This window comes from Equus caballus, chromosome 9 (assembly GCF_041296265.1).
Source record: "Equus caballus isolate H_3958 breed thoroughbred chromosome 9, TB-T2T, whole genome shotgun sequence".
In the NCBI taxonomy this organism is placed as follows: Eukaryota; Metazoa; Chordata; class Mammalia; order Perissodactyla; family Equidae; genus Equus; species Equus caballus.
Genome location: NC_091692.1, coordinates 1,863,944 through 1,891,206, shown reverse-complemented (window position 1 = coordinate 1,891,206; position 27,263 = coordinate 1,863,944). Strand labels below are relative to the sequence as shown.

Sequence of the window (27,263 nt, the reverse complement as noted above, 5' to 3'; positions counted from 1 at the left end):
AGGGAGAAGGAGAATGGGGATGCTACGCTGACTTACGAGGGCCAGCACTGTAAGGTGGGGCTGCAGCCGCCTGCCTCCTGGACCAGCACTTGATCCATTATGGCGCCTTATTTTGAAAAGAGAGAAGAATCGATCCATAGTAAATCATTTAAAATCGTGTCTTCCTAATATTAATACCAACATTTGCTTTTACAATACGGTTCCCCCCTTGCATTTCAAGTGCAGCCACCAACTTTGTAGATAAGTGGAGTGAGCAGCTTCTGCAATAGCTTAATTTGACTGGGGTTTTTTTGTAAGTATAATTGGAGGGTTGATGAGATATTTTCTGAACAAAATATTGTCCATGGTTCTCAAATTCTCCAAATTTATTTAACTCCTTAAGGGCCTCCTTAATATTAAAGCTATTCTTATTATGCAAGTGTGAAAATTAATGCCTTGTAAGCAGATTATTTAGTCAAGTTCACCGTCTCTGGGCTGAGGCCTGAAGGGAAAGGAAGATTTTCGTCCGAGGAACAGAAAAGTTACATTCGTCACTTTAGACGAACATATTTTATGGTTAGAGTTAAGTGAAATTCCAACAATGGCCACACAGAAATTATGTTCAGCTGTGAGTAATAGAAAACCAAAGGGCACTGATTTACGGAAATTGGGGGATTTATTTACATTACATAATGAGGAGTCACAAGACAGGTGGTTTGAAGCTGTCAGGGTGACACCTCTGAGATTCTCCTTGCCTTTTCCTCGTAGTCGTGAGACGGTTGATGCAGATGCAACAGCATGTCCCTCCCTGTTCTAGGCAGCAAGGAAGGGGGAGTGGTGTTCACATTTGGAAAGCAAACATTCTCCCAATGTTTTATAAAAAAGAATGATGTCACATGTAAGCGTGTCTGGGAAATGTAGTTTTTAAACTGGTTCATGCAACACCCAATAAAATTGTGGTTTTGTTAGTAAAGGAAACAGAAAATTCATATTGGGTAGGCAATCAGCAGCCCTTGCAATACAGTTATTTCACACAATGCATTTCTTTTCACGACTTTTATTCTATGCTAAGAAGTGCCTGTTAACTCTATTTAAAAAGAGAATATAAATGTATATATTGGAATACACATTTCCCCTACCTGCTTTCTTCCCCTATGTAATTGGTCAAAACCATCAGGAGTCTTACAAAATTTTATCATCTTTTACCATTACGTAGTACTTACTACAATGTTGTCTTCATACGGCTTATCTGATAGCTATTAAAAAACTATGTTTCTGCAGTGCCCTTGCCACGCAGTTTAGATGTTTAATAAGCAGTGATACTGTACCACCCAGAAAGGAATCTATTTTAAGCTCAGACATCCAAGCAAACATAACCCTTGCTTCAAAGAAGACTGAAAATCGCTCTCCTGTAGTCATCGTGTACAGATGACAACCAAGAAAGGCCTCCTAATAAGAACTCAGTTTAGGAAAAATCAGAGAAGGCAAGCAGTTGGCATGCCTTAGAGCATTAAAAAAAGACGCACAATTGTCCCTGAAAATCAATTTGTAAAGTTGCTATGTACAGCAAGTTAATAAGCAAAGTGTGAGAAAAGATCTTTTCATAGCACTTGAATAATTTTCTCCCATTCTATAAAGTAATGCAGACAGTTGAGAAACAGAGAGACACCATCCACTTCTCATGCCCTGCTTCTCCAAAAGGACAGGCTTCAGAAGAACTAGAAGTGATTTAAGTTGCGTTCAAAATGCTCACAAATGAATACCACTGAATTAATAGTAGGTATATATGGTTGCTTACATAAAACAGGCAGAATGGCCTTTTTGAGGGGAGGGTAAAATTTTTAAAATGCTCAAGGGCTATTCTGGTGCTATTTTTCTCACATCTTAAATTTGTTAATCGTGATGTGTTACCGTGGTTCTTTCCTGGAATCTATCAGTTTTATAAGAGGATTGGTTACGATAAATAATTGTCAGGAAAGAATGCCGCAAATGTGTAGACATGCCTTTGTTATTCTTGGTATTCCAGTAGATTAGTTGTGAATGTCTCGGTAGTACCTTAAAGTCATTATCCTTGCGTAAGCTAAAGGAATCTGCTTAAAGCAACACAAATGTAGCATGTGTGGTAGTCGTATCCGTAGCCAAGAGCCTGGGAAATAAAGTCGACAGTGTATCTTTTTTGGTTTTGTTTTGTTTCAGTCATTGCAAACGATGGATTTTATATAATACTGAAAGGCCTAGCTAGACCTCAAACACGGGTATATAAAAGTCTGGTGGAAGAAAATGAGTCAAAAGCCTCCTTCATAGCTCAGAATTACCACAGCTTTGTTTTTGATGAAGACTTCAAAAACTCTCTCCTTGCTGGGCTGCGCATACCTTCGTGTGACTCAATGGTAAGAAATGAATATTTGCTTTTTCCATAAGCACTAAAGTATCATTATTGTAACATTTTCTCTCTTCCAGATATTTAAATCCAGATATCTTTAGTAGTTCTGAAATATTCAGGATAATATATGTTTTAAAAATAAAAATTATGCTATTACTATTGAACTTGAAATGTGTTGAAAAATTTTAACGAGGGATGCCTTCAACAACACGCTGCCCACTCCCAGGGGTGGTGTAGGGCATTTGATAACTGAGACAAGGCCAATGTGGTTGAATCACTGAATGAGGAATGGGGGTAGTTGTGCTAAGGGAGATCGAGCAGGTGATTCAAGGAAAGGGAGATAGAAGACAGATCACTCAGGGCCTTTTAAATCAAGTTAAGAATGTGTGCTTCTCCTGTTTACATCCAGAGCAAGGCTAAGGCAGTTAAGCAGTTGATTCCATCACCAGCAGAAAGTCTTATTTAAAGAAACTCCTTTGCTTATATGTCATATTTCAAGACTATCAACAGGTCGAGAAATAAAAGCTCAATGTCTTTCTTTATCTCTGGGTACTCCACATGGGGGTCGGATCTGGTTTGACTAGAATTGTGGCTAAAAAAACAGATTTTGATTCAGAGTGGTCAAATGTTCAGATTAGAAAAGAGTCAAAGGAACCAATTAAAGCCAAATTATTTCACACTATGAATTGAAGTCAGGACAACCTAGAACATTCTCAAGTTCAAGAAGAATGAGGATGGATATAACCAAGAAAAGAAAAACAAGGATAAAAAATGAAACAAGAACATAAAAGTATATTGTCAATCACACACACATAGGTAATGTTTCTAAATCTTCTTTCCTGATAGGGATGGAAAATAATGCCACACACCATGTACCTGATACCATTTCAATCTGCTTTAGAAAAAACTATCACAGTTAGCACAGCAGCTGTAATTAGGGTGGCTACTTGGTTGACTTTGAAGTAGCCAACCGCAATCTTCCAGGATCTACTTGTTTGTTTTTTGAGAGAAAAATTCATGAATTAAATGGGAGTATGATGGGACCACCACTTCTGAATCCTGCGTTAGGTCTGTGATGACCATACTAATCTCTGTCATTCTACCTGGGATGTAGTACTGTTTGTTTTTTTTCCCCCAGCTTTATTGAGGGATAATTAACAAATAAAAATTGTATGTATTTAAGATGTATGTTTTCATGTTTTGATATATGTATACCTTGTGAAATGATCACCACAATCAAGCTAATTAACATATCCATCATCTCACATAGTTAGCATTTTTGTGTGTGTGGTGAGAGCACTAAAGTTCTTCCCTCTTAGCAAATTTCAAGTGTACAATTCAGTATTGTTGACTGTGCTCACTATGCTACCTGTTAGATCTCCAGGTCTTACCTTGCATAACTGAAAACTTTGTGCCCTTTGACCAATAGCTCTCCATTTCCACAACTGGCAGGATTTCCTTCTTTTAAAGGCTGAACAATATCCCATTGCATATATATAACACATTTTCTTTACCCATTCATCCATGAATAGACATTTAAGTTGTTTCCCTGTCTTGACTATTGTGAATAATGCTGCAATGAATATGGGAGTGCAGAAATCTTGAGATACTGATTTCGTGTCTTTGGGTGTATACCCAGGAGTGGGACTGCTGGATTATATAGTAGTCCTATTTTTAATTTCTTGAAGAAAATCCATACTGTTTTCAATAATGGCTGTACCAATTTACGTTCCCACCGTGTACAAGGATTCTCTTTCTTCCATATCTTTGCCGACACTTAACTTTCATCTTTTTTATAACATTCATTCTACCATATGCGTGAGGTGATGTCTCTGTGGTTTTGATTCGTGTTTCCCTTATGATTATGATGCTGAACGCCTTTTCATATACCTTTGGGCCATTTGCATATCTTCTTTTGAGAAAATGTTTACTTAGGTTCTTTTCCCATCTTTTAATGGGATTATTTGTTTCTTTGCTATTGCGTTGTGTGAGCTCCTCATATATTTTGAATATTAACCTCATCAGATATACGGTTTGCAAATATTTTCTCTCATTCCATGGGTTGCCGTTCACTCTGTTGATTGTTTCCTTTGCTCAGCAGAAGCTTTTTGGTTTGACACAATCTTGCTTGTCTATTTTTGCTTTTGTTGCCTATGCTTTTGTTGTCACATCCAAAAAATCATTGGCCAGATCAACATCAGGAAGCTTTTTCTCTAATTTTCTTCTAGGAGTCTTATGTTTTCAGGTCTGACATTTAAGCCTTTAATCCATTTTGAGATGGTTTTTATAAATGGTGTGAGATAAGGGTCCGTGTTCATTGTTCTGCATGTGGATATCTAGTTTTCTGCCGTTCCATAGGCGCTTTTTCATTTTCTTGATGGTTTCTTCTGTTGTGGAGAAGGTTTTCAGTTTGATGTAGTCCCTCTTGTTTAGTTTTCCTTTTGTTGCTTGTGCTTTTGGTGTTGTATGTCAAGGAGCTTCTTTCCCGTGTTTTCTTCTAGTTTTACCATATCAGATCTTATGTTTAAGTCTTTAATCCATTTCAAGTTTATTTTTGTGAGTGGTATAAGGTAAGGGTCTAATTTCACTTTTCTTGTGGTTATCCAGTCTTCCCAGCACTATTTGTTGAAGAGACTATCCTATCCCCATTGAGTGTTCTTGTCAAATGTTAGGTGACTGTATATGTGGGGGTTTATTTGAGATCTCTGTTCTGTTCCATTGGTCTATGTGTCCATTTTTATACCTGTACCATACTGTTTTAATTATTATAGCTGTGTAGTATAGTTTGAAATCAGGAAGTGTATCTACAGCTTTGTTCTTCTTTCTCAGAATTGCTTTGTCTATTCAGGGTCTTTAGTGGTTCTGTACAAATCTTAAGATGTTTTTATTTCTGTGAAAAATGCTGTTGGAATTTTGATAGGGATCGCATTGAATCTATGTAGGGCTTTGAGTAGTATTGACATATTGATATTAATTGCCCAATCCATGAACATGAGATACTTTCCCATTTGTTTGTGTCTTCTTAAATTTCTTTCATCAAAGTCTTACAGTTTTTGTTGTTCAGAGCTTTCACTTCCTTGGTTAAATTTATTCCTAAGTATTTTATTGTTTTTGATGCTATCATGAATGGGATGGTTTTCTTTATTTCTTTTTCAGATGTTTTATTGTTTTGTTTGTTTTTGTTTGTTTTGTTGTCAGTATATACTTTTTCCAATCTATGAACACAGGATGTCTCCATTTATCTGTGTCTTCTTTAATTTCCTTCATCAGTGTTTTATAATTTTCAGTGTACATGTCTTTCATCTCTTTGGTTAAGTTTCTTCCTAAATGTTTTATTATATTTTTTATTGGTCTTATAAATGCAATTGTTTTCTTAATTTCCTTTTTGTAGTTTGTTCCTTGTGTATAGAAAAGCCACTGATTTTGTATGCGGCAAAATTTGTATTCCTGGATTCATTTATTATTTCTAACAGTTTTTGGTGGAGTCTTTGGGGTTTTGTACATATGGGATCACATGTGTACATCTGAGAACAGAAATTTTATTTCCTCTCTTCCAATATGGATGTGGTTTCTTTCTTTCTTTTCTCCTCCTCCCCTTCCTCTTCCTTCTTCTTCCTTTGCTTCCTCCTCCTCCTCCTCCTTCTCTTTCTTCTTTCTCCAATTGCTCTGTCTGGGACTTTAGTACCATGTTGAATAGAAGTGGCAAGAGCATGCATCCTTGCCTTGTACTGGATCTTCGAGAAAAAGCTTTCAGTTTTTCCTCCATTGGTTATGATGTTGGCTGTGGGCTTTTCATAATAGCCTGTACTGTGTTGAGGTACACTCCTTCTACAGCTATTTTGTTGAGTGTTTATCATGAATGGGTGTTGAATTTTGTCAAATGCTTTTTCTGCATCAGTTGAGATGATCATGTAGTTTTTATCTTTGTTAATGTGGTGCATCGCATTGGTTAATTTACAAATACTGAACATTCTTGCATCCCAGGAATAGATCCAACTTGGTCATGGTGTATAATTCTTTTAGCATACTGTTGAATTCAGTTTGTTAGCATTTTATTGAGTATTTTTGTATCTACGTTCCTCAGAGATATTGGACTACAGTTTTCTTGTGGTTTCGTTGTCTGGCTTTAGTGTCGGGGTGAGATTGGCCTCACAAAATGACTTTGGAAGTGCTCCCTCTCCTACTTTTTGGAAGAGTTTAACAATGATTAGTATTGATTCTTCTTTGAATATTTGGTAGAATTTACTTGTGAAGTCATTCTCTCCTAGGCTTTTCTTTGCTGGGAGATTTTTTATTACTGATTCATTTTTCTTATTTGCTATTCATCTGCTCAGGCTTCTAGTTTTTCTTGATTTACTTTTCGTAGGATGTATCTTTCTAGGAATTTATCCGTTTCTTCTAGGTTATCCAATTTGTTGGTATATAATTGTTCATATTAGTCTCTCATGATCCTTTTTATTTCTGACCCATCTGTTCTAATGTCTCCTCTTTCATTTCTGATTTTATCTATTTGAGACTTCTTTTTTTCTTAGACTAAGAGTTTGTCGATTTTATCTTTTTCAAAAAAACCCTCAGTTTTATTAATTTTTTTCTGTTGTTTTTCTGTTCTTTATGTGACTTATTTCTGTTCTAATCTTTATTATTTTCTTCCTTCTGCTAAATTTGTGCTTCATTTATTCTTTTTCTAGTTCTTTTAGGTGTAAAGTTAGTTTACATGAAATTTTCTTTTTTAGTATAGGCATTTACCACTATAAACTTCCCTCTTATGACTGCTTTTACTACATCCCAAAGTTTGGTATGCGTGTTTCTTTTTTTCTTGTCTTGAGATATTTTTTAAATTGCCTCTTGATTTCTTCTTTGAGTCAATGGTTGGTCAAGAGTGTGTTGTTTAGTTTCCACATATTTGTGAATTTTCCCATTTTCTTCTTGTTACATATTGTTGTTGGAAAATATACTTGGCGTGATTTTGATCTTCTTAAGTTTGTGAGGACTTGTTTTGTGATCTAACATGCAATCTATTCTGGAGAATACTCCTTGTGTGCTTAAGAAGAATGCATATTCTTCTGCTGTTGGGCGGAAAGTACTGTGTATGACTGTTACGTCCATTTGGTCTAAGATGCTGTTCGAGTCAGGTATTTCTCTGTTGATTTTCTGCCTGGATGCTCCATCCACTATTGAACGTGGGCTGTGGAACTCCCCTGTTCTCACGTGTGTCCCTACATCTAGAGCGAGTCTCCTATAGACAGCATATCACTGGTTCTTGTGTTCTTTATATGGTCGTTGTTTTTTATCCATTCAGCCACTCTATGTCTTTTCATTCAGAAGTTTAATGCATTTACACTTAAGTGAGGACATACATTGCTGTTTGTTAACTGTTTTCTATCTGTTTTTCTAATTGTTTTCTAGTTGTTTTGCTTCCTTCCTCTCTTCTTGTTTTCCTTTGTTATTTGATTAATATTTTTTGGTAGGGATTTGTGTCAATACTTTTTTTTCTTCTTCTTCTCACCAAAGCTTCCCAGCATATAGTTGTGTACTGTAGTTGCAGGTCCCTCTGGTTGTGCTATGTCGGCTGCCACCTCAGCGTGGCCTGATGAGCAGTGCCATGTCGACGCCCAGGATCCAAACCTGTGAAACCCTGGGCCACCGGAATGGAGGGCACGAACTTAACCACCGGGCCACGGGGCCAGCCCCCGATTTTATTTTTTTATCTTCTGTGTATATTATAGGCTTTTCTTTGTGGTTACCTCGAGGCTTGCATAAAATACCCTGTATCTGTCTATTTAAGTTGATAACAGCTTAACTTCAATCACATACAAAACTCTACACTTTTACTTTGTGTACTTGTAGTCAGAATTTGCTTCTTTTTGTATTGTATATCTATTAACAATTTTTTGTGGTTATACTTATTCTGAATACTTTGTCTTTTAACTTTGTATTAGAGTTTGAGGAAATTTATATGCCACCATTACTATGTTACATTAGCTGTATTTGACTATATATTTGCCTTTAACAGTTAGAGTTATGCTTTCACATTGCTCTTTAGCAGGTTTTGGTTCAGTTGAAGAAATCCTTTTAGCAGTTCTAAGGCAGGTCTAGGGGTGATGAACTCCCTCAGTGTTTGCTGGTCTGGGAAAGCCTTCATCTCTCTCTCACTTTTAAAGGATAATTTTGCCAGATATAGTATTCTTCATTGGCAGTTTTTTCTTTTAGTCCTTTGAATATATCATTCCGCTCTCTCCTGGCCTGCAAGGTTTCTGCTAAGAAATTCACTGGTAATCTTATGCAAGTTGCTTTTAATGTGAGGAATTACTTTGCTCTTGTTGCTTTCAAAGTTCTCTGTCTTTGACTTTTGAAAATTTAATTATAATGGATAGATGTAGTCCTCTTTACATTCAACCTCCTTGGGTTCTTTGGGCTTCGTGACAAGTTAATGTCTATTTCCTTCTCTGGGCTTGGGAAGTTTTGGATTGTTATTTCTCTAAGTAAGCTTTCTGTCCCTTTCTCTCTCTCCCCTCTAAGTAGATCGCATGTGTGAAAGTGGTGCTGGGTCCAGGGCATGCATGCACCAAGACACAGGGGCTGCAGCATTGCCAGCACTGAGGGGTGCACCGTAGTTCCAGTTCCAGGGAGACACAGCAGCATGGGCTCCATTTTCTCTGCCTGCTGGGGTCCACGTTGGCGATGACTGTGGAGGGCCTCAGCAGCAAAGGCTGTGGGGTCCTCAGTTGTGAAGGCTGCTGGGGTCATCTGCTCTCCCTTACCCCCCACCAGAGAACTCACCTTGGCACTGAGCTGTGCTGGCCTGGGGAATGGAGTGACACAGGCAAAAGGCTTCATTCCTTTTTCTAAGTGGCTTTCTTGGTATTTTGTGTTCCGCTGGGATGTTGCGCCTTCTTAATCATGCTCCAACACTCTCCCACAACGGTTTTCATTTGTGGATAGCTGTTAAAGTCTTGTTTTTGTGGAGGCATAAGTGTTGAGTGCGACCTCCTAGTCTACCATCTTGCTGGTGTCTTTCTGATTTACTATCTTGGCTGAGCTGGAAGAGGGTAGGGAGAGAACAAGTTCAGAGGCTTCCACTTGATCTTCCTTGCTGGTGGCTCTCACCACGAGGGCCAAGAAACCAATGTGGGAACTCTACCAAGTACCCATCCAAATTATAATTTAAGGTCCATGGAAATTGCCATGAGGTGGGTCTGTGGACCCAGTGAAGACACTGTGAACCAGACCTGAGCCAAAACTCCATTTATTTAAATGCATTCTCCATATTCCTCACTGTAACCGATGGCTGCTTTATGTACCCAGGTTTTAAAGTTTCAGGGTTAAATAGAATACTTGCTAGGGTTGTGAAAGCAACCTTAAGTGGAGCTATGCTATCCTTACAATTTGGTACTGGACCCAATCTTTAGCTCTTTCTGTCTTCCAACTGTAGAAAAGGAGATTTTCTTTATATGCTGCGTGGAGCCCTTGGGTACCTACCTCACCTTAAGCTGATGATTGAGTTCTGTCAGACTTTCACTGACTTTCTCCAGGGTGTTGATATCCCCAGCAAAAGGCATTCTGTTCCATGGTTCTTATAATTACTCATCCCCCAACATCTCAAAGATCTGAGATGTAACTTCTAGTACATTCGCTTCTGCCCATACCTATCCCTGTTCAATACCATTAAAAGTTCTATCAGCTGTACTGCTGCAGCATGTCAGAGACGATCAGTACTGCCGTGATGGATTTTTATTGCAAGCTGGCTGGTGGGCAGTTCACAGCTCTAAAATCCTATTCTCCTCTATTTCTGATAGAATACTTTGTCAAAAAAGGATAGAAATAAAGGCCGACAATTTTGTTAACAACTCTAGAGCTTTTGTCTTTGTTTAAGTCCGCTGAAGGACAAATATATGATTATTCACTAAAATTTATTTCAGAATGCTAAAAACTTAAATTAGCTTCACTGACTATCTCCTATAGGAAACGTGAGTTATATTTGTAAAACGTATTGCTCCTTGCCTAGTTTTAGTAACTGGACTTTCTGTGTTTTTATTTCAGAGGGCTTTTAAAAATAAAAGTATTACTACTCCCAAAGATTTGTGCTTAGGAATGTTTTTGTGGTTTTTCACAAATAATCAAAGGGTTTTTTTTTTTTCTCTATTTGGCTTCTTTGCCATTATTTACTTTTTTATTGTGCTGCATCAGAGAATCAAATTACGAAGAAGAAGAAAAAAGGTAATAACACCTTTCCTCTTCAATTTAATCCCCTAACAGTTTTATAAACGAGTGGGCATCATCTGAGTATAATGCATATAAGGTAAAAAACATAAGGATCAAATTAAGTTTTCAGGATGTAACTACAGTTCTGAGTAAAAATTGTTAGCACTGCAAACATCTGCTGGACTTATTCCCCACCACAGACGTAAACTGGACTAAAAAAATTAGTGCAATGAAAATAGAAAGAATTCACGTTTTTGCTTTTCTTGATATTGATTTATACATTAAAACAAAAAGTGTTCATCTTACAGTGTTTTATATAAGGAAAAGAGAGAAAAAATTATACACTCCTTTACAAGATCACCAACTTAGATTCAAAGTAGTTTTAAAATCTTTAATTCATTTTATCTTTTCTAATTACCATCAAAATTTTTCAAAGAACGATCATAAAGAAAATCAAATTTCCTTAAAGCTATCTCAGTGTACAATGGTATGTGGTAACACACCTACACACACACACTCTATATTTTATACTTTATGTATTATATTTGATATATATATTTTACTATACTGCTATCATTTATTGAAATGTATTTTTGACATAATAAAATTTAGCAATATTATAACAGCAAATTTTTAAGTTGAAGACCCTCAATAATTATTAAAAGAAATTTCTTGTTTATTAATAGAAGTTTTCCTTGAAAAATAAACATTTGAAGCACTGTGGAAAGAAATCATTTGGTAAAAATGTGTATTGAGAAAGATGGATGCAGTACACTGAAATTATAAAATAGCTTTATTATTTTTTCCTACCAAAGCTTTCAAATAAGCTGTGTAGTATTATTCTTCTGTGCTCCCTGGATGAAATCTCAGTCACATCCTAAGACTTAACAAATAACCCTGTTCTTTTAGATATTAAAAATTCCATTCCTGTCTTTATATCAAGATTTCAAACCCATCATGCTTGGCAGCACAGCTTGTGCCTTATTGTGGCATAATTCTTCAGTGGGGAAAGGTGTGTAAATCCGTTTATTCCCATTTTCTTACTTTGCATCCTCTTCTGCTCACTAGCCACTTTGTCGGGCTCCTCTCAGCTCAGATCAGAAGGGAAGAGAGGATGGATATTAGAGGTAAAATTCTACGGGTGATTTCTGTGATTCAATGTCTAAATGCAGTCTTTGTATCTTCTTCCCCTGTAACTCCCTGGAAGGGTGCCGTCTCCTGTAGTGGGTTATTTAATACCTTTTGTTCATGGCTTCGGGCAGTGGAGACCATAACAGTCTCTCTTTTAGGTCAACTCACCTCTGTCATTTTGACAATAGGAAAACTGCACAAAGCACTCTGTTATATAAATATCTATCTATCTACCTATCTAGTCTTTATATGTGTAAATTTAATTTTATATAACTTTAAATTTATATAAATGTAAGTTTAACATCCTGGCATAACTGGAAAGATTGCATTTAATATTCTTTATATTATAGGTTTACATACAACATCCTATTACATATATATGTGTATTTTTTTCTTATTTGCTTATTTCTATATGAAAACTTCCATGTAATTTTAGTTTTTCTTGAAACCTACACAAATTTGGCAAAATCTGTGAATGACTGAAATGTACTTCTTTACCTTATGGGTTTTGCCACACAAAATCTCAGTTTCAACAAGGTCGTTTTAAAAGGAAAGCTTTTGTGTGTGTGTGTATGTGTGTGTGATGCTACAGATTCGCATTTAATTTGACTAGTTTGATTAAGGACTTACTAGGTAGGAATTTTTTTTGTGTTAAGAGCTTCAGTAGGTGTATGATGCAATCTCGAAATGACTAGGGGTGTAGATTTTGGAATTGTCCAAATAGAAATGTGATATTCAATCCAAAAAATAAAGTCCTTGAGAAAAACAATATTAGAAAGAAAGAGCTGAATTCAAGGAGCAAATCTTGAGAAAATTCCACACTTGGTAAGGAGAAAAATAGCCACCAAGGAGCCAGCCAAGGAGCAGCACTAGAACAGTGACGGACTCCTCGAAGGTAAGGGAGAAAGACGATTCTAGAAAGATGCGATGAGGAAACTGTCAGCAACGTTTTGGACCCTTCCTTCTACAGTAAGTGCTTGGCGTGGAGCCCTCTTATTTTGTTGCCTGGTTGCATCTCATGACCCATGTGAGCAGTCGTTAGATGAGTTGACAGCATCCTAGACAGGAGAAAATGCTTCCTTTGATCACTGCAGTTGAACTAATAAAGTTCAAACCTTTAACCTGAGAGTTTTGTACTTTTTCTTTAGCAACTTTGCTCTTTATCTCTAAAAATAAAACATGATTGACTTGCCTAATTGCACATTTTCCTTTAGCAGGTGGGATGCTTTGTTGCCTTGATAATTCTTACAAAATTAGTATTTATCAATAGTAAAACAAAAAATACTTATTTTTTCCCATCTTCCTGCTCTTGTAAATGTTATGCTATTCATCTTTCTTTCAGATCTGGCCTTTTGTTTTTGGACTTTGGTAAGCACGTCTCCAAGCAGGCATACAAATCAACACACACACACACACACAAACGCGCGCGCACATGGGCACCCACGCGCACACACACAGCGCACACACACGCGCACACACGTGCACATACACGCACTTGCACACACATGGCACACACACACGCACACACGCACGCACACACGCACACACGCTGTTAGTTGACAACATTGTGATGGAGCCATGGGATCGCTGAAATAAAACGTTAAGAAATGCTCCTTGTCTTTAATAGGGAACAAAACTAACTCTTGTTGCAAGAATGGTACACGATTAGGTGGGAGTTGGTCCTGACGTGGAGGACTATGGCATTTGGGGGAAGAGCAAATTCACTGTGTGTTAGACTGGCCAGGAAAACGTTATGGAGTCAAGGATCTTGAGTTATGTCTGTAAGGAGAGGTGGTTTATACATCAATGAAGAAGAGAGGCACTATCTCCTTATTTTATAGAATTCTGCTGAATATGGTATATAATGAAGGGGCTGTCAGCTATGTTGCGCCCTGCCCACACTGTGTGGTCTTAAGCAGTGGTCCTGATAGCACCACTTTTAAGAGCACACGGGGTGGTGGTAGATCACACTTTATGGTCTGAAAACATGGGCAACTTACTGAGACTTTAACTTCAGGTTCCATACCTGTACAAATTGAACTAGTAATAATACTCACCTCATTGATCATTGTTCATATTAAGTGAGATTCTATAAAGCACTGAGAACAATGCCTAGCATACTGTGAGAACTCAATTTTTACCTGCAATTATTATTGTCATTAATGGTGTTTTTGTTTTTCATTCCATCCTTTCTACCAATTATTATTATTATTTTTTTTGCTGGGGAAGATTCATCCTGAGCTAACATCTGTGCCAATCTTCCTGTATTGTTTTGTATGTGATAGACCTCCACAGCAGTTGGTGAGTGGAGTAGGTCTGAATCCGGAATTGGAACCCGTGAACCAGGGCTGCCAAAGAGGAGCATGAAGAATTTAACCACTTGGCCATAGGGCAGGGCCCCCCTTGTATCATTTTTTTTATCTTCCGGCTGTCATTATTTCTTGTTAAAACTTTGTGATAACCTCTTATCTTTGTATTTAATCTATAACCCCTCTCCGTTCATTATCCACATTGTCGCTAGAGAGACTTTTGTAAAAGTCAAAAGTGATTGTGTAGCTCCCTTGCGTAAAATGCTCAGTCATTTCTAGTTGCTTACAAGATGACATTCAAACCCCTTTGCACGGCTCTCAGGGCCCTTCATGACTGTCAGCAGCCCCCCAGGGCACCTTTCTCTAGCCATGCAAACTACCTGCAGTTCACTGGGGGTTTATGTCGTCCCCACACTTCTGCTTTGTGCACCTGGAGTGACACGTTCCTTTGGAGTTTCTTCAACATCTCTCATGCCTCCTCAAGAAAGTAATCCAGCTTCGCTTCCTCTCACTCTCCTGTGCCCTGATATATTTTGTATGACCCTCTGGATTGTGATGTTAGTTTTTGTCTTGTGGCTTACTCTTTCCTTTGTTTGTTTTTAGTTTTTGTTTTCCTTCAAGTGTGAACTCCCTGAAGTTGGTCTGTCTGTTGGTGTTCCTGCCACCTGCTGTCCACAGGTGTGGTGCTCGGCATAGATACGTAGATGATTTAAAATAAAGGTGTTTATGGGGGGACGACTAGGAAAATGAACAAGTGAATGAATGAGAAGATCCCAGGTAGGAAAGACAGGGTGGGCAGGGAGAGGGAGCGTAGACAGCGAGGAAACCTTCCGGTCCGTTGACTGAGAAGACAGGATAGGCCACCCAGGCAGGTCAGGCGAGTCTTTAGAGCCAGCTGAGAGTTCATCTCTGATGAGAGCGTAGAAAGGGACTATCCTAGCCACTTGAAGAAAGGGCTAACTTCTGGAATTTCAGGAAGATTAATTTGAGAGTGTGTATCATTCTCCAGTGTCTTTTAATTCCTGTTGTTTTCTTGAAATTTGACACCATGTCCAAAGAAAGCTAGCCTTTATAACCTTTAGAGCAAATTTAATATTTTCATATCGGAGCCTATGGACTTTCCTGCATCTTTAATACTCTGCTGTGTGTCAAAGGATGCACTTTTTAATTAAGCTTTTCCTCTCATTCCAAGGAATGCCTTAATAAATTTTTCTCTAAAAGTAAATAACATAAATAATATACATTTGATATTCATAATGACTAGAAAACTAAGATTTCTGGAGAAAGAATCACTGGTTTTGGTACTATTCCAGTAAATATTTTTTAGTGAAAACTACGAGTATTTCAAAGGAAAAAAACAATCATATCTCTTGGGTTCCTTGTTTAAATATGAAAAGTCAATGCCATGCTTTAAATATTTACCAGCACTTTTTAAAATGGATGTGAGTACTAAGTTATGATTTAAATGTGAAAAGGTCATTTTGGCCTTTTCGCATAGAGTGGAGTAGATTTGGATAACATGGGGCAGGAGGCAAAGCAGGAAAGTCAGTGAGGAAGCTCTGCTTGTAGTGAGTGTGAGGAAGGTTCTTGCCTGGACGGCGTTGCTCTAGTGGAGATGTATAGACATAAGTGGACATGGGATGTATTTTGGGTGTCAAATTGGCAGGACTTGCTGATGGGTTGGACGTGAAGGGTGAATGAAAGAGAAGACAACGATCATTTCTGGAATTTTGGACAGAGAAAACTGGTGGATGGTAACATCAGTTATTGAGATCGGGAAGACTGGGGAGGAAGAGGATCTGGGAAAGAAATACTTTGGCCTGTTGGGTGTGAGATTTTGAGATGCCAGTCATGCATCCAAGCGGAGAGCTCCAGGTGAAAGTCTGAGATCTGAGTCTGGAGCTTGGGATGCTCATGGAGCTGAGTAGAGTCACAGGGGTACCAAGGCTGAGTCAAACCATCAGACTGAGCTCTTCTTAGGCAATAAGAATATTGTTTGGAAAGTGAAGCAGTGAAAATGTATTCCACGTGTACCACACTCTGAGGTTATCTTTTCATTTGGGTTACCACAATAGCTTCTGAAATTCTTCTGTCTTCTAATCGATGGCCTTGATTGCTTTCTGAAAACATTTTAAATCTTTTCGTTGTTCCCCACGGTTTCTGAGGTACATTGCACCTTCTTGGTTTAGCACACAAGTTCTGCCTCTCTTCACGACCTCCTGTACGCGGCCTGCCTTTCCGCTGATTTCTCCTCCTGCCTGGACACACACATCATTCAGCCGTGCTAGCCTGCGTTGCAGACAGCGCCTCCCTCACCTACCTGCATCTCCTTCCCCTTTGCCTAGTGGGAGTATTTCAGCTTATCCTAAAAATCTCAGCAAAAATGGACTGAAAAGTTTTGCTAAAACCTCTGTCTGAGATAAGCGCAATTCCACCATACTTCCACTCTTCCTATCCCTTTATTTATCATAGCATTTTATACATTATTAAACTTTAAATTAACTATTATTTATTATGTTACACATCAGGCACCATATTAGGTGCTTTTTATAAATGATTTCATCTGATCACTACAAAAACCTTCTGGAATAAACAAAAATGGCTAGAGCACAGGATTTGGTCTCAAGGCACTTGTATTCTAATGAGGAAAACGTGAAACTTGAGTTAATGCCTTTGTGCTCTAACTAAAGTGCATGCAGAGGGCTATGAAAAGTTTCTATATGGGAAGGAAAAAATGAGCCTTGAAATTAGAATTTCGGTAGGCTAGTAAAGAACATTTCAGACCAAGGCACAGCTTAAGGAAAGACACAGAGAAAGGGAAATGGGGAAACAATCACAGCCTGGGAGATGGGTTTGTCCCAAGTTTTAAAGGAGCATGCTTCCTAGGGGTAGTGTTTACGTATTTATTTTATAGGCACTTAGAAAATTGTGGAAAGATTTTGTGAGGAAGATTGACACAAAAAGATGTGCGCTTCAAAAAGTTAACTCTGGTACGTGTGAATTATGTGCATCACCAGAGAGAGACCAGAGGTAGAGAGAAAATACAGGAAGTTATGGAGATGGTCTCTGCCAGATTCAGGCAGTGGGGAGGGAAGAGCCACAGGAAGGCACAGGCTCAGGACACGCTCCCCATGATGTGGGAGATGGATGAAACGGAGGATTGAAGTATGTCTCCGTATTTTCTACTCTAGAGGGTTCTTCTGCTAACTTCAACCTAGCAAACACATTATGATTTCCCTAGACTCTGCAGTGATGTTGGGAATACTGTACAAATCTAACAAACTGACAATTTGCATTTGTATTTTAGAGAGATTCAATAAGATACACTGAGTCAAATATTAAACAATTTGTGCTGGTTGACTTGTTATCAAATTTTACAGCAGGTTTCTTTAAAAGCGAAACTGCATCAATTTGTTGTTGGATAAATGAGTCCTAATGTTTCCGTAGAATTGAATGTTACGTACCATTAAAATCGCAAATTAGGTCTATACTTATTTTGTATATTTATTATTTTTAAGTAAAAATATGAAAAATACCATGCCACAGGTATTTAATGCCCATAACTACATGTGAAATTTATTTTAAAAGTCCTGATTGTGTATGTCTGTGCATTGTTGTCTTCAGTTGGTGAGATTAAAGATTTGTTTTGCACATGTTTTTGCAAAGTTGAATTATTTTTTGTCATAATTATATATTAATTTTAAGGTCAGATAAAATGATGAAACCATCAAAAACAAATGAAGCAAAATCTTAGGTTCTTCTAGAATTTTTTATAATTCAAATAGCTAAAGAGAGCCCTGCATTATACTATTTATGTTTTCTATATTTTTGTACTTTTATTATTTTTCCTATTTTTAAAGAAAGCAAAGCAGGTAGACTTTTGGAAATTCCTTAATAAAATATGTTCCAAGTGTCTTTTTTAGAGAAACATCAGATTCACTCCTATTTGCCTTTTGAGTTTTACTTGTGAAAGAATTGCATAACTATAGGCATTTTAAAAAATGAGGCATAATGAACATACCATGAAATGCTTAGGTCTTAAGTATACACTTTAATTTGTTTTGACGAATGATGCCAAGACACAGAACTTTCACATCACAACAGAAAATTCTTAGCCATTCAAATACCTCCACCTAGAAACAGCCTCTGATCTGATTTTTGTCACCATTTTGCCCCTTCTAAAATTTCACATAGATGGCATCATGCCTAAGTATTTCGTGTTTTACTTCTTTTATTCAGTAATAGTATAATTTTATTAATTAAATTAGAATTTTATTCAAAATAATATATGAAATACATCAACAATACATGTTGCATGCATCTGTAGATGTTACCTCTGGTTGCTGTATAGTAGTCAATTCTATGAATATACTTCAACTTATTTATCCATTATTCTTCTTATAGACATCTGAGTTATTTCCAAAGCAATGAACATTCATACACAAGGTTTTTTGTGCCAAATGTTTTTATTTCTCTTGGATAAATACCTGGGAATGAAATTATTGGTTAATAGGGAAGACGTGTATTTAAATTTTTATGAAATTGCTAAACAGTTGTTCAAAGAAATTGTTAATATTGTTGTTGTTAAATCTAAGACCTAACGTTTTGCTGATTATATTGCTAAGTGCAATGCAGGGGGCAATGAGAATGGATCTCTGTAGAGACCTAATTTAGACCTTTGTGGATGATACGGGTTTTGACTGGAAAGCTTTTTTAAATGCAAGACTTGTCTTTAGGATCGCAGCTCGTCTAGAGCTCAGAGGAAACATTTAAGTGACTTTCACTTAATCACTTAGGTCCGAGAAACTGGGAAAAGCTACAGTAAAAGGCTTCAAAATAGAGAAAACAGAGAGTCTTTAAGCTAAGAGGGAGTTTTCTTATATAAAATTCCAAGACATTGCCACCCCCTCTACAGCTCCTGGACAAGAGGACAAACCTGTGTGTAAGATTGTTACCATGGAAAATACAGGTTTAAGTAAGATCATTTGTATGTTAATAAAAATTTGTAATATTTTGAAAAATAAATAAAAGTATAGGTTTTAAAAAATACTGTAATTGTTGAATATAGCACTTAATGTTTGGTTGTTTATATTGCTAAATATAACGTGTAGAATATAACGTATGGATCGGCTTGATTACAGTGCCAGACAAGACTAAGAAGTGGATATAGTCAATACTGCAGTCAGAAGCCTGGTGATGATAATGATGATGAGAAAGATGATGAGTAATAATAGCAGCTGTTATTTAATGAGTGTTTACTATGCACTTGCACTAAGTTAAGGCTAAATTAAGACTTTTGTAGAGTATTTCAGATGATCCTCACAACAACTCTCTGAGGTATATAATTTTATCTCTGAGGAAACTAAGACTTCAATTTCTTGTCCAAGGACACAGGGCTAGTAAATACTCAGTTAGGCTGAAGTGGACCCCAGGTTTGTTGATTTAGAGCCCACACTCTTAATCACCACGCCTTCTTGTCTTTCTAAGCAAATGCGTTAATTTCTTGAGTGAAATTTTAAAATAAAATAACTAGAAATAACTTTTAGAGTAGACTTTTAAATCATAGTTCCAGGTCACTCAGTGACAAATGTACACACACACACAGTGACAAACGGGAATCATGAAACATTGTCAGGTACAAATGCTGCCTCTTTGTCCTGTGTTGTAAGTGGCTGAGAGGCCACCATCAAGGATTTGGCTAAACGTAGACTAAAATGACCTTTGGACATGTAAGTAAACTTCCTGGTTTCAGAAGCTGGCATCACCTAAATGCTAAGAAACCGAAAGGAAGTATGTCTTTGCTGATATATGACTATTCACCTTCAGCAGACACTTTTATATGACAATAGATCTTTAATATTACGGTTGTAAGGTGATGACTTAGACCATTATGGTGAGTCGGACGCATACTAAGTGTACTTAGCTAATTTATCACAACTTTATCTTTCATTTTGCCACTGCCTGTGTGTATGGCAGTGCAGGCCTGTGTCATAAGAGCAGTAGTGTAGCATAGCTTTTTGAGACCAGCTTTTTAAAAACAAGCTTTCCTTGTTTGGCCACTTGCTAATGGTGCCTCATTGGGCATGTTACTTTAGACTTAATGGCTTCATCTATAAAATGGGAACAATAATATTGCTTACCTCCGGAAAGTTTTATAAAGATTAAGTGAGTAAATGTAACCCTGTTTCTGGCACAGATATGGGTTTAATAAATAATAGTGTATTATTATTATTGTAATTGAATCAAATTTAGAAAAAATTAAGAATATTGTTACATGCTGTGGGATAATTAACTCTTCTCCAACTTTTACCATGGCTGCTAATCTGCAGACCATCAGCATGCTACTCCAGGGCCTAAAACTCTTCGAGCAAATCAAATTCTACTAGAAAGATCATTTCTCAGGTATAACACATGCAATTTGTCTTCTAAAGCAATGAGTTCCCTCGATGTGTCTGACACTAAGTGTTTTCATTTTCTTTCCCCCTTGAGAACATCTGCCTCTTGACTGAGCACATCTTCAGGTGCTATGAGCCTGGGAAGAGACGCTAACACAGTATACAATTTGGTGACACTCTGCTTTTTCCTCTCCTCTTTCTTGCCTCCACATCATCTCACAGCTCTTTCTTTCCATGCTCCCATGTCTACTGAGTCGGGTCCACAGCATGATCCACTCCATGTTACTAGTTAACTTATTAGAACTGTTTACTTTTCATTCGTTGGTTAGATCACAAGGAGGCTTACCCAGTTTTCCAGCTGGGGTATCTGGCTAATCCATGATCTTGAAACTCACCTTAGGATCTTGTTTCGCGTGGTTATTATGTGTAACCATCAGTGCTAATTAATGTGTGCTTTCTGTCCATAATTTAGTTTTGCCATAGCTATCTAGCTTTGTCACAATCTTCACAATTGTATCTCACTACTTACCAAATAGAAGTATTTAACTATGCTGTAGATACTTATATCCTTAACAGAATGTATAGAACACCCATATCCATCTATGTTAAGAAGGAACTATGCTCCAGTTAGAGAAAGAAGGTAAGAATGAGGGAAATACTAAGTGCAGTTTGAAATAATGATAAAAGTGATGCTACAAGAACACAGAACTTGGTACAAGGCAATCCTAGACTTGAGTCCTGGTCTGCTATTTACTGGCCGTTTGACTTTGGATATGTTCCTTAATTTTTCTCAAGATCGATTTCCCAATCTGTAAGACATATTTCGTGGTAGTAATAGTAGTGATAATACATTGTCCCTTGGTATCCACAGAGGATTCGTTCCAGGCCAACCCCCCACCCAATACCAAAATCTGCAGATGCTCAAGTCCCTTCCATGAAATGGCATAGTATTTGCATACAACCTATGCACGTTTTCCCATACACTTTAAATCATCTCTAGATTACTTATAATACCTAACACAGTGTAAATGCTATTTAAATAATTGTTGTGCTGTATTGTTTAGAGAATAAGGACAAGAAAAAATAGTTTGTGCATGTTGAGTGCAGACACAACTATTGTAGACTTTTCCATCTGTTGTTGGCTGAATCTGGGATGTGGGATCCATGGCTGTGGAGGGCTGACTGGATTCTCCTCACGGCTCTGTTTTCAGGATTAAATATAAGATGATTCATGAAAGTGCTTATCACAAAATAAGGGCTCAATAAATGTTCTGTCTGTTATTATACATTAGCAATAAATATGAATTGTCAAATAAAACTTGTAGATAGCAATTAATATTTGAACTTAAAAGAAAGAGTAGTAGCTTTCGACAGGTAATAGACAAAGAAGATAGATTAATAAGGTTGAATTTAAAATGGATAGACAGAGCAGATTAGGGAAGGCATTCTCTGGTTATAAAAGGCTGTTAAGAGAACTAAATCAGAATTTACAAGATGTTTTTAGTGGTCAATGAATAAACTATATGACTAGAATGGAAAATTCGTCTAAGGGAATATTTTGGAGATAGGACTAGAAAAATATCTAGGAGACTAGAGGGTCTAGAATTTGAGGTCTAAGGAGTTTGTACTTATTTGCACACTACTTGAAATTGTGGACATTGACTTATACTCACAATAGCATTTAATATTACAATTTATATGTGGTACATATTTGAAAGAATAGCAATAGACATATCTAACATGGTGTTTGGTACATAAAGAAGGAAGAATAATTATATGATCATTGCTGTGGTCCAGGAGTAACATTGTAAGGGCATAAAGTATACAGTGATTAAATTCTTAGTTTGTGCCTGTGTAAATCAAATAGTTTAAATAATGTGATACCACTACCAGTACATAAAGGAAATAAAATTATATTTATTTGCAATCATTTTGGGAGCTATAATTGCACCATTTATACCCTCATTAAAGTAGGAAAAGGCAATGGTTCTACTTCCCTTTCTATAAATTGGATAACCAGAGATAATAAGCATATATGCATAATTTAATTGCTTGCTGCATAAGTTTAATTGTTGATATTTACATTAATTCTTCCTGTGTTTTATGGGAATAAATCCTTCTCAAAAATCCTTTTTATTGGCTTGTATCAATTGCTAGCTAGTTAGTCAATAACAAGCCGTGTGAGTGAGGACTGGTTGTTGTAGTGGTGGTGGAGGGAATTTGGCAAAACCAATTTGCTGGCGGTATGTATGTATCCTTAATTTAGAGTGAAAATATTTTGGGCAAGATAGCCATTCAACATTGAGTCCTAATTTTTCAATTTTACAACTACAAAATATTTTAAATCTGTATTGACAAGACAGATTGTATCTTTCTTAACTAAAAGTAATTGAGCCATGAGGATCTTACTCATACTGCCTAATATGTTTCGTGTTTTATCAGATATTTGGAGAAAATTTGGGGGTACTTTAGAGGCATTGATAAATGGTTTTTCTCACTGGAGAAAGAATACATCTCTTTTATAAGGCAGTTGGATAGCAATTTCATCTATAGATACAGAATAAAACAATCAATAATTTCAAATGGGAACTTATTGCAATTAAATTTAAGTTCCGGGACAAGTAGAATGTTGGAACATCCTGGAGGAGTAAAAGTAGTCATGTTTGATATGGATAAGGATTTTACCTTTAGGGTCTTACTTGCTCTGCTTCCAGATTTCTGAGAATGGGTGTCCCCTGACCTCTTGGGTGCACCGTTCTCTGAGCTCAGTTGCCCTCATTGTTTTCCTGCTTCTTCATATCGAAACACTCTTGCAGGACCCACTCTCAGTCTAGCCTTCTACCGATCCTCTTCATCTCTTATCTCATTTATTTGTAGATCGTCTTAAACGGTTCTCTGCTGCTGTCTTAGATGTTTCTCTCTCCAGACGCCTATCCCAACCTCTAACATGAAGGGGACTTCCTTGAGGTCAGGGAGCCTTTTTTGTTTCTGATGCCTAGTACAGTATCCCAGGAAGTTTTAAGGTGTTCAATAAGGATAAATTAAATTAAATTCAGTTTAATTAAATTAGATAGAGCTTTCAACATATCAAAGATGAACCATGAAATGAGGTTTGATTCGATTAAATTATAAAGGATAGAGAATTTAATCCCCATTGATTCAAAGTTTATATTTTTATGTACTGCATTTATTTTATCTGAATTGACATATTTAAAATATATAAAATTATTTTGTTTTTAAAAATGAAATTTAAAAATTAGAATATTTAACAGTTAAAAACTAGAAAGTCACTCAGGAAATATTTTTGCTATAATAAAGGAATTCGAACTTAGCATTTAATTGTCTCTCCAGTCATTTAAAAATTTAATACAGATAACATGATTTATTTAAAACATGAAGATATTTCTTATCATTACTACATGTAGTGGTCTTTTGTTTTCACCGAGAGTTAAAATGTGTGATGTAACTAAAGATAAACATTAGGTCATAGCAATTTACTACTATTTGAAATTAAATTGTAGAAAGAGTAAAAATTATACTGTCTATAAGTTGTTTTTACAGCTTTTCTATTATAAAAGCAATAGAGGAGAGAGATTTATTGGTACGTATTGTCTGTTTACCAATGCTTTTTAAATAACATCATAAAGTAAGAGGAACTTACATATAAGCATTAACTCAGATATATGTCACTTTAAAAACATACACTTAATGGAATTAAAGCTTTCAATCAATTTGTTTTATATTTCTCCCAATTGTTGTTTTAAAAGACTATTTCTCATTTGACTACTTTATTTGAACATACCAAAATATATTCAAGTATGCTTTTGTTTTTCTCACCTTTTAAATAGCGGATTTAAGAAGCTTAAATGATAAACAATTTCAACTTTATTTTCCAGTTTTGTTGAAAAATAGTTGACACACATCACTGTACAAGTTTAGGCATACAGCATGATGGTTTAATTTACATACATTGTGAAATGAAATGATTACCACAATAGTTTTGGTTAACGTCCATCGCCTCATGTAGATAGAATAAAAAGCAAAGAAGGAAGAAAAAATTAGCCTTCTGATAAGAAGTCAGGATTGATTCTCTTAACAATTTTCCTATATAACGCACAGCGGTATTAACTACAGTCATCATGTCATACATTGCGTCCCTAGAAATTATTTACCTTATACGTGGGAGTTTGTACCTTGTGATAACCTTCCTCCAATTATTCCCCCTCTGCTCACTCTTCTCCTCTGGAAACCACAAGTCTGATTTTTTTATGAGGTTTTTTTTTTTGATTCTACATATAAGTGAGATCATACAGTATTTGCCTTTCTCTGTTTGACTTATTTCACTTAATATATTGCCTTCAAGGTCCATACATGTCATTGTAAATGATAGGATTTAACCATTTTTTATGGCTGAATAATATTTCACTGTATGTATATGTATGTATACATATATGTGTGTGTCTATATATATATATTTATTTATTTGGGTAATGTTTACTTTTCCATTATCAATAGTATTCAAGTGCTTACCGTATGTCAGGTGTTTATTTAAAACTCTTGATAGAATTAAGTAATTAAATATTTTGATCGTATTAATAAAAAACAACAACTGCCAGGTAGACATTCTTTTAATCCTATTTTGTAGTAAAAGAAGTGGAGGTAATAAAAAATCAAGTAAATTGCTCAGAAATATAAACTCAACCACGGTGGAATTTGGCCTCACATCTAGACAGGGTAGCTCTGAAGCCCGTGCATTTAAGCGCCATTCTCTATAACCTGTCCTAATAATCACTTTCATCTTCATCTGTAATTGTTGCTTCTCCTTTTCCTCCTTGAGAATTCTCAGAATTCACATTCCTTATCTCCCAGATATCTCTTCCCCTTTTTAAAAAAATTTTTCACTCATGATTTCTCTTCCTTAGCAATGTTCCTCTTTGCTAACGTAAAGGCTCTTCTGCTTAGTTTCCAGATTACAAATTCAGTTTTTAGGATTGTCCATTTGTTCTTCAATTTCTGTACTAAATTTGAAAAATTGTGTTTATTTTTTTGTTTTGAGTCCAGAAGCTTTTTGGCTTCTATCATCATATCTGCTTAAGAAGCTTTATCGCACTTTTTAAGACTTTGTTTTTGTTTTGACAGTTTTGGTTCACGGCAAAATTGAGAGGAAGGTGCCCTCATCCTCCAAACACACACATCCTCCCCATATCAATATCCCCTGCGAGAGACGGACATTGTCGCAATTGATGAACCTACACTGACACAAAATAATCACCCAAAGCCTACATTTTTAACTAATGTTCTGGTGTTTTTAGTTGATTCCATCTCAAGGGGCAGCTCCCTTTTGTGTGCTGAGGGCACACAGTTTGTTCATGCCCATCCTTTGAGCAGCTGTGCAGTTGCAACTTGTCATCCCAAACTCCTTGAAAAAGTTTTAGAAAAGCAACTTTCCTCTTTCCAGGTGTCTGTAACATGCCCTTATCCCCACCCAAACTGTAAACAATAAATGCTCCCTGGTACCTTTACAACATGACCATGCAACCACTCCCAAATCACCGCAAATTTTCAAGATTACACTTTTTTTGTAATTGAGCTTTCTTATCCTAGAGTTAAACATCCTAGAGTTAAACAGGAGCAGGTGTCCCAGGCATATATTTTGAGTGAGTAAATAGAGCTCTCGGTTTGTAAGACTCTTACAACTTATACTGTTTTGTAAATATAATTTTTTGGGTAAAACAGGTTCATTTTTTAAAAGTCCAGCAGATTCTCAGACTGATATCTCACAGCTATAGGTTTGCTTTACTTTAGTCCCTGTTTCATCTCCAGAACGTTTTCCAGAACTACTGACTTAAAGATCGCAGGTCCTGTATTTATTTTTGCAATTACCATGGAATTCTTCGCTATTTTGATTTTTTAATTTTTCTAACAGACACAAAGTGGTGAAAAGATGAGGGTAAATGCACTGGCAAGGCTAGTCTCTAATTTTTCTACTACCTCTGGAATAAGCTTATTTATCCTTTTCCATTTCCCAAGTCATAAATTCGATGATCTCCGGCATTGATCACACTGGGAATGAGAAGCTGTTCAGTTTAGTTATTAGCAAACTAGATGATGCCAATAACTGTCAGAATTGTTGGCAGTAGCATAAACTTTGAGTAAGGTCTGTCACTTTTTGAACATAGAAAATTTTTTTTCTTACAGATGAAATCCACTTCATGAAACTTGGTTAGAGTATTTGCTCTTAACCTCTGTATCAGTTAGGAGAGTTTTGAATGTGTGTAATCTAAACCCCTATCGATAACAGCTTAAGCAATAGGTGTATTTATTATGTCGTATGAAGGAAATTGGGAGATAGATGGCTCAGCGATTGGTTAGTTTAGTGTCACAACAATAGCATCTGTACTCAGGGGCTTCTTGATCTTTCCGTCCTGCCATCCTTAGAATGCTGGCTTTCTTCCTCAGATTTGACCCTCAATTGTTGTCACTATTTCACTCGTTGGATGGGGGCTGGTTCTTCATCAGGCGTCCTTTTATCAGTAAAGAAAACATTTCCACAAAATCCGCAGAAGGCACAGTCTTCCACTTCTGTCTCAATGGCCCCACTGGGTCACAGGTCCATGCTGTGGTCTGAATGTTTGTATCCCCTCAAAATGCGTGTGTTGAGATACTAACCCCAAAGTAATGGTGTTAGGAGGTGGGGCCTTTGGGAGGTGATTAGGTCATGAGGACTGAGCCCTTTGAATGAGATTGTGTCGTTATAAAAGAGGCTTCAGAGAGAGCCCTCGCCCCTTCCACTATGTGAGGATGCAACAAGAATTCTGCAACCCAGAAGAGGGCTCTCACTTGACTATTCTGCCCCCTTGATCT

General features: G+C 36.7%; 1 protein-coding gene across 4 annotated transcripts in view; it reads left to right on the top strand.

The window, feature by feature from the left end:
• CNBD1 (cyclic nucleotide binding domain containing 1) overlaps positions 1–27,263 on the top strand; it is a 409,209-nt gene that overhangs the window by 219,284 nt on the left and 162,662 nt on the right. For all 4 annotated transcript variants that reach the window (XM_070221378.1, XM_023648351.2, XM_070221377.1 and 1 more), the window contains one exon: positions 2,176–2,369. In XM_070221378.1, coding sequence (XP_070077479.1) covers positions 2,176–2,369 — 194 coding nt within the window. The remainder of the gene's footprint in view (positions 1–2,175; positions 2,370–27,263) is intronic.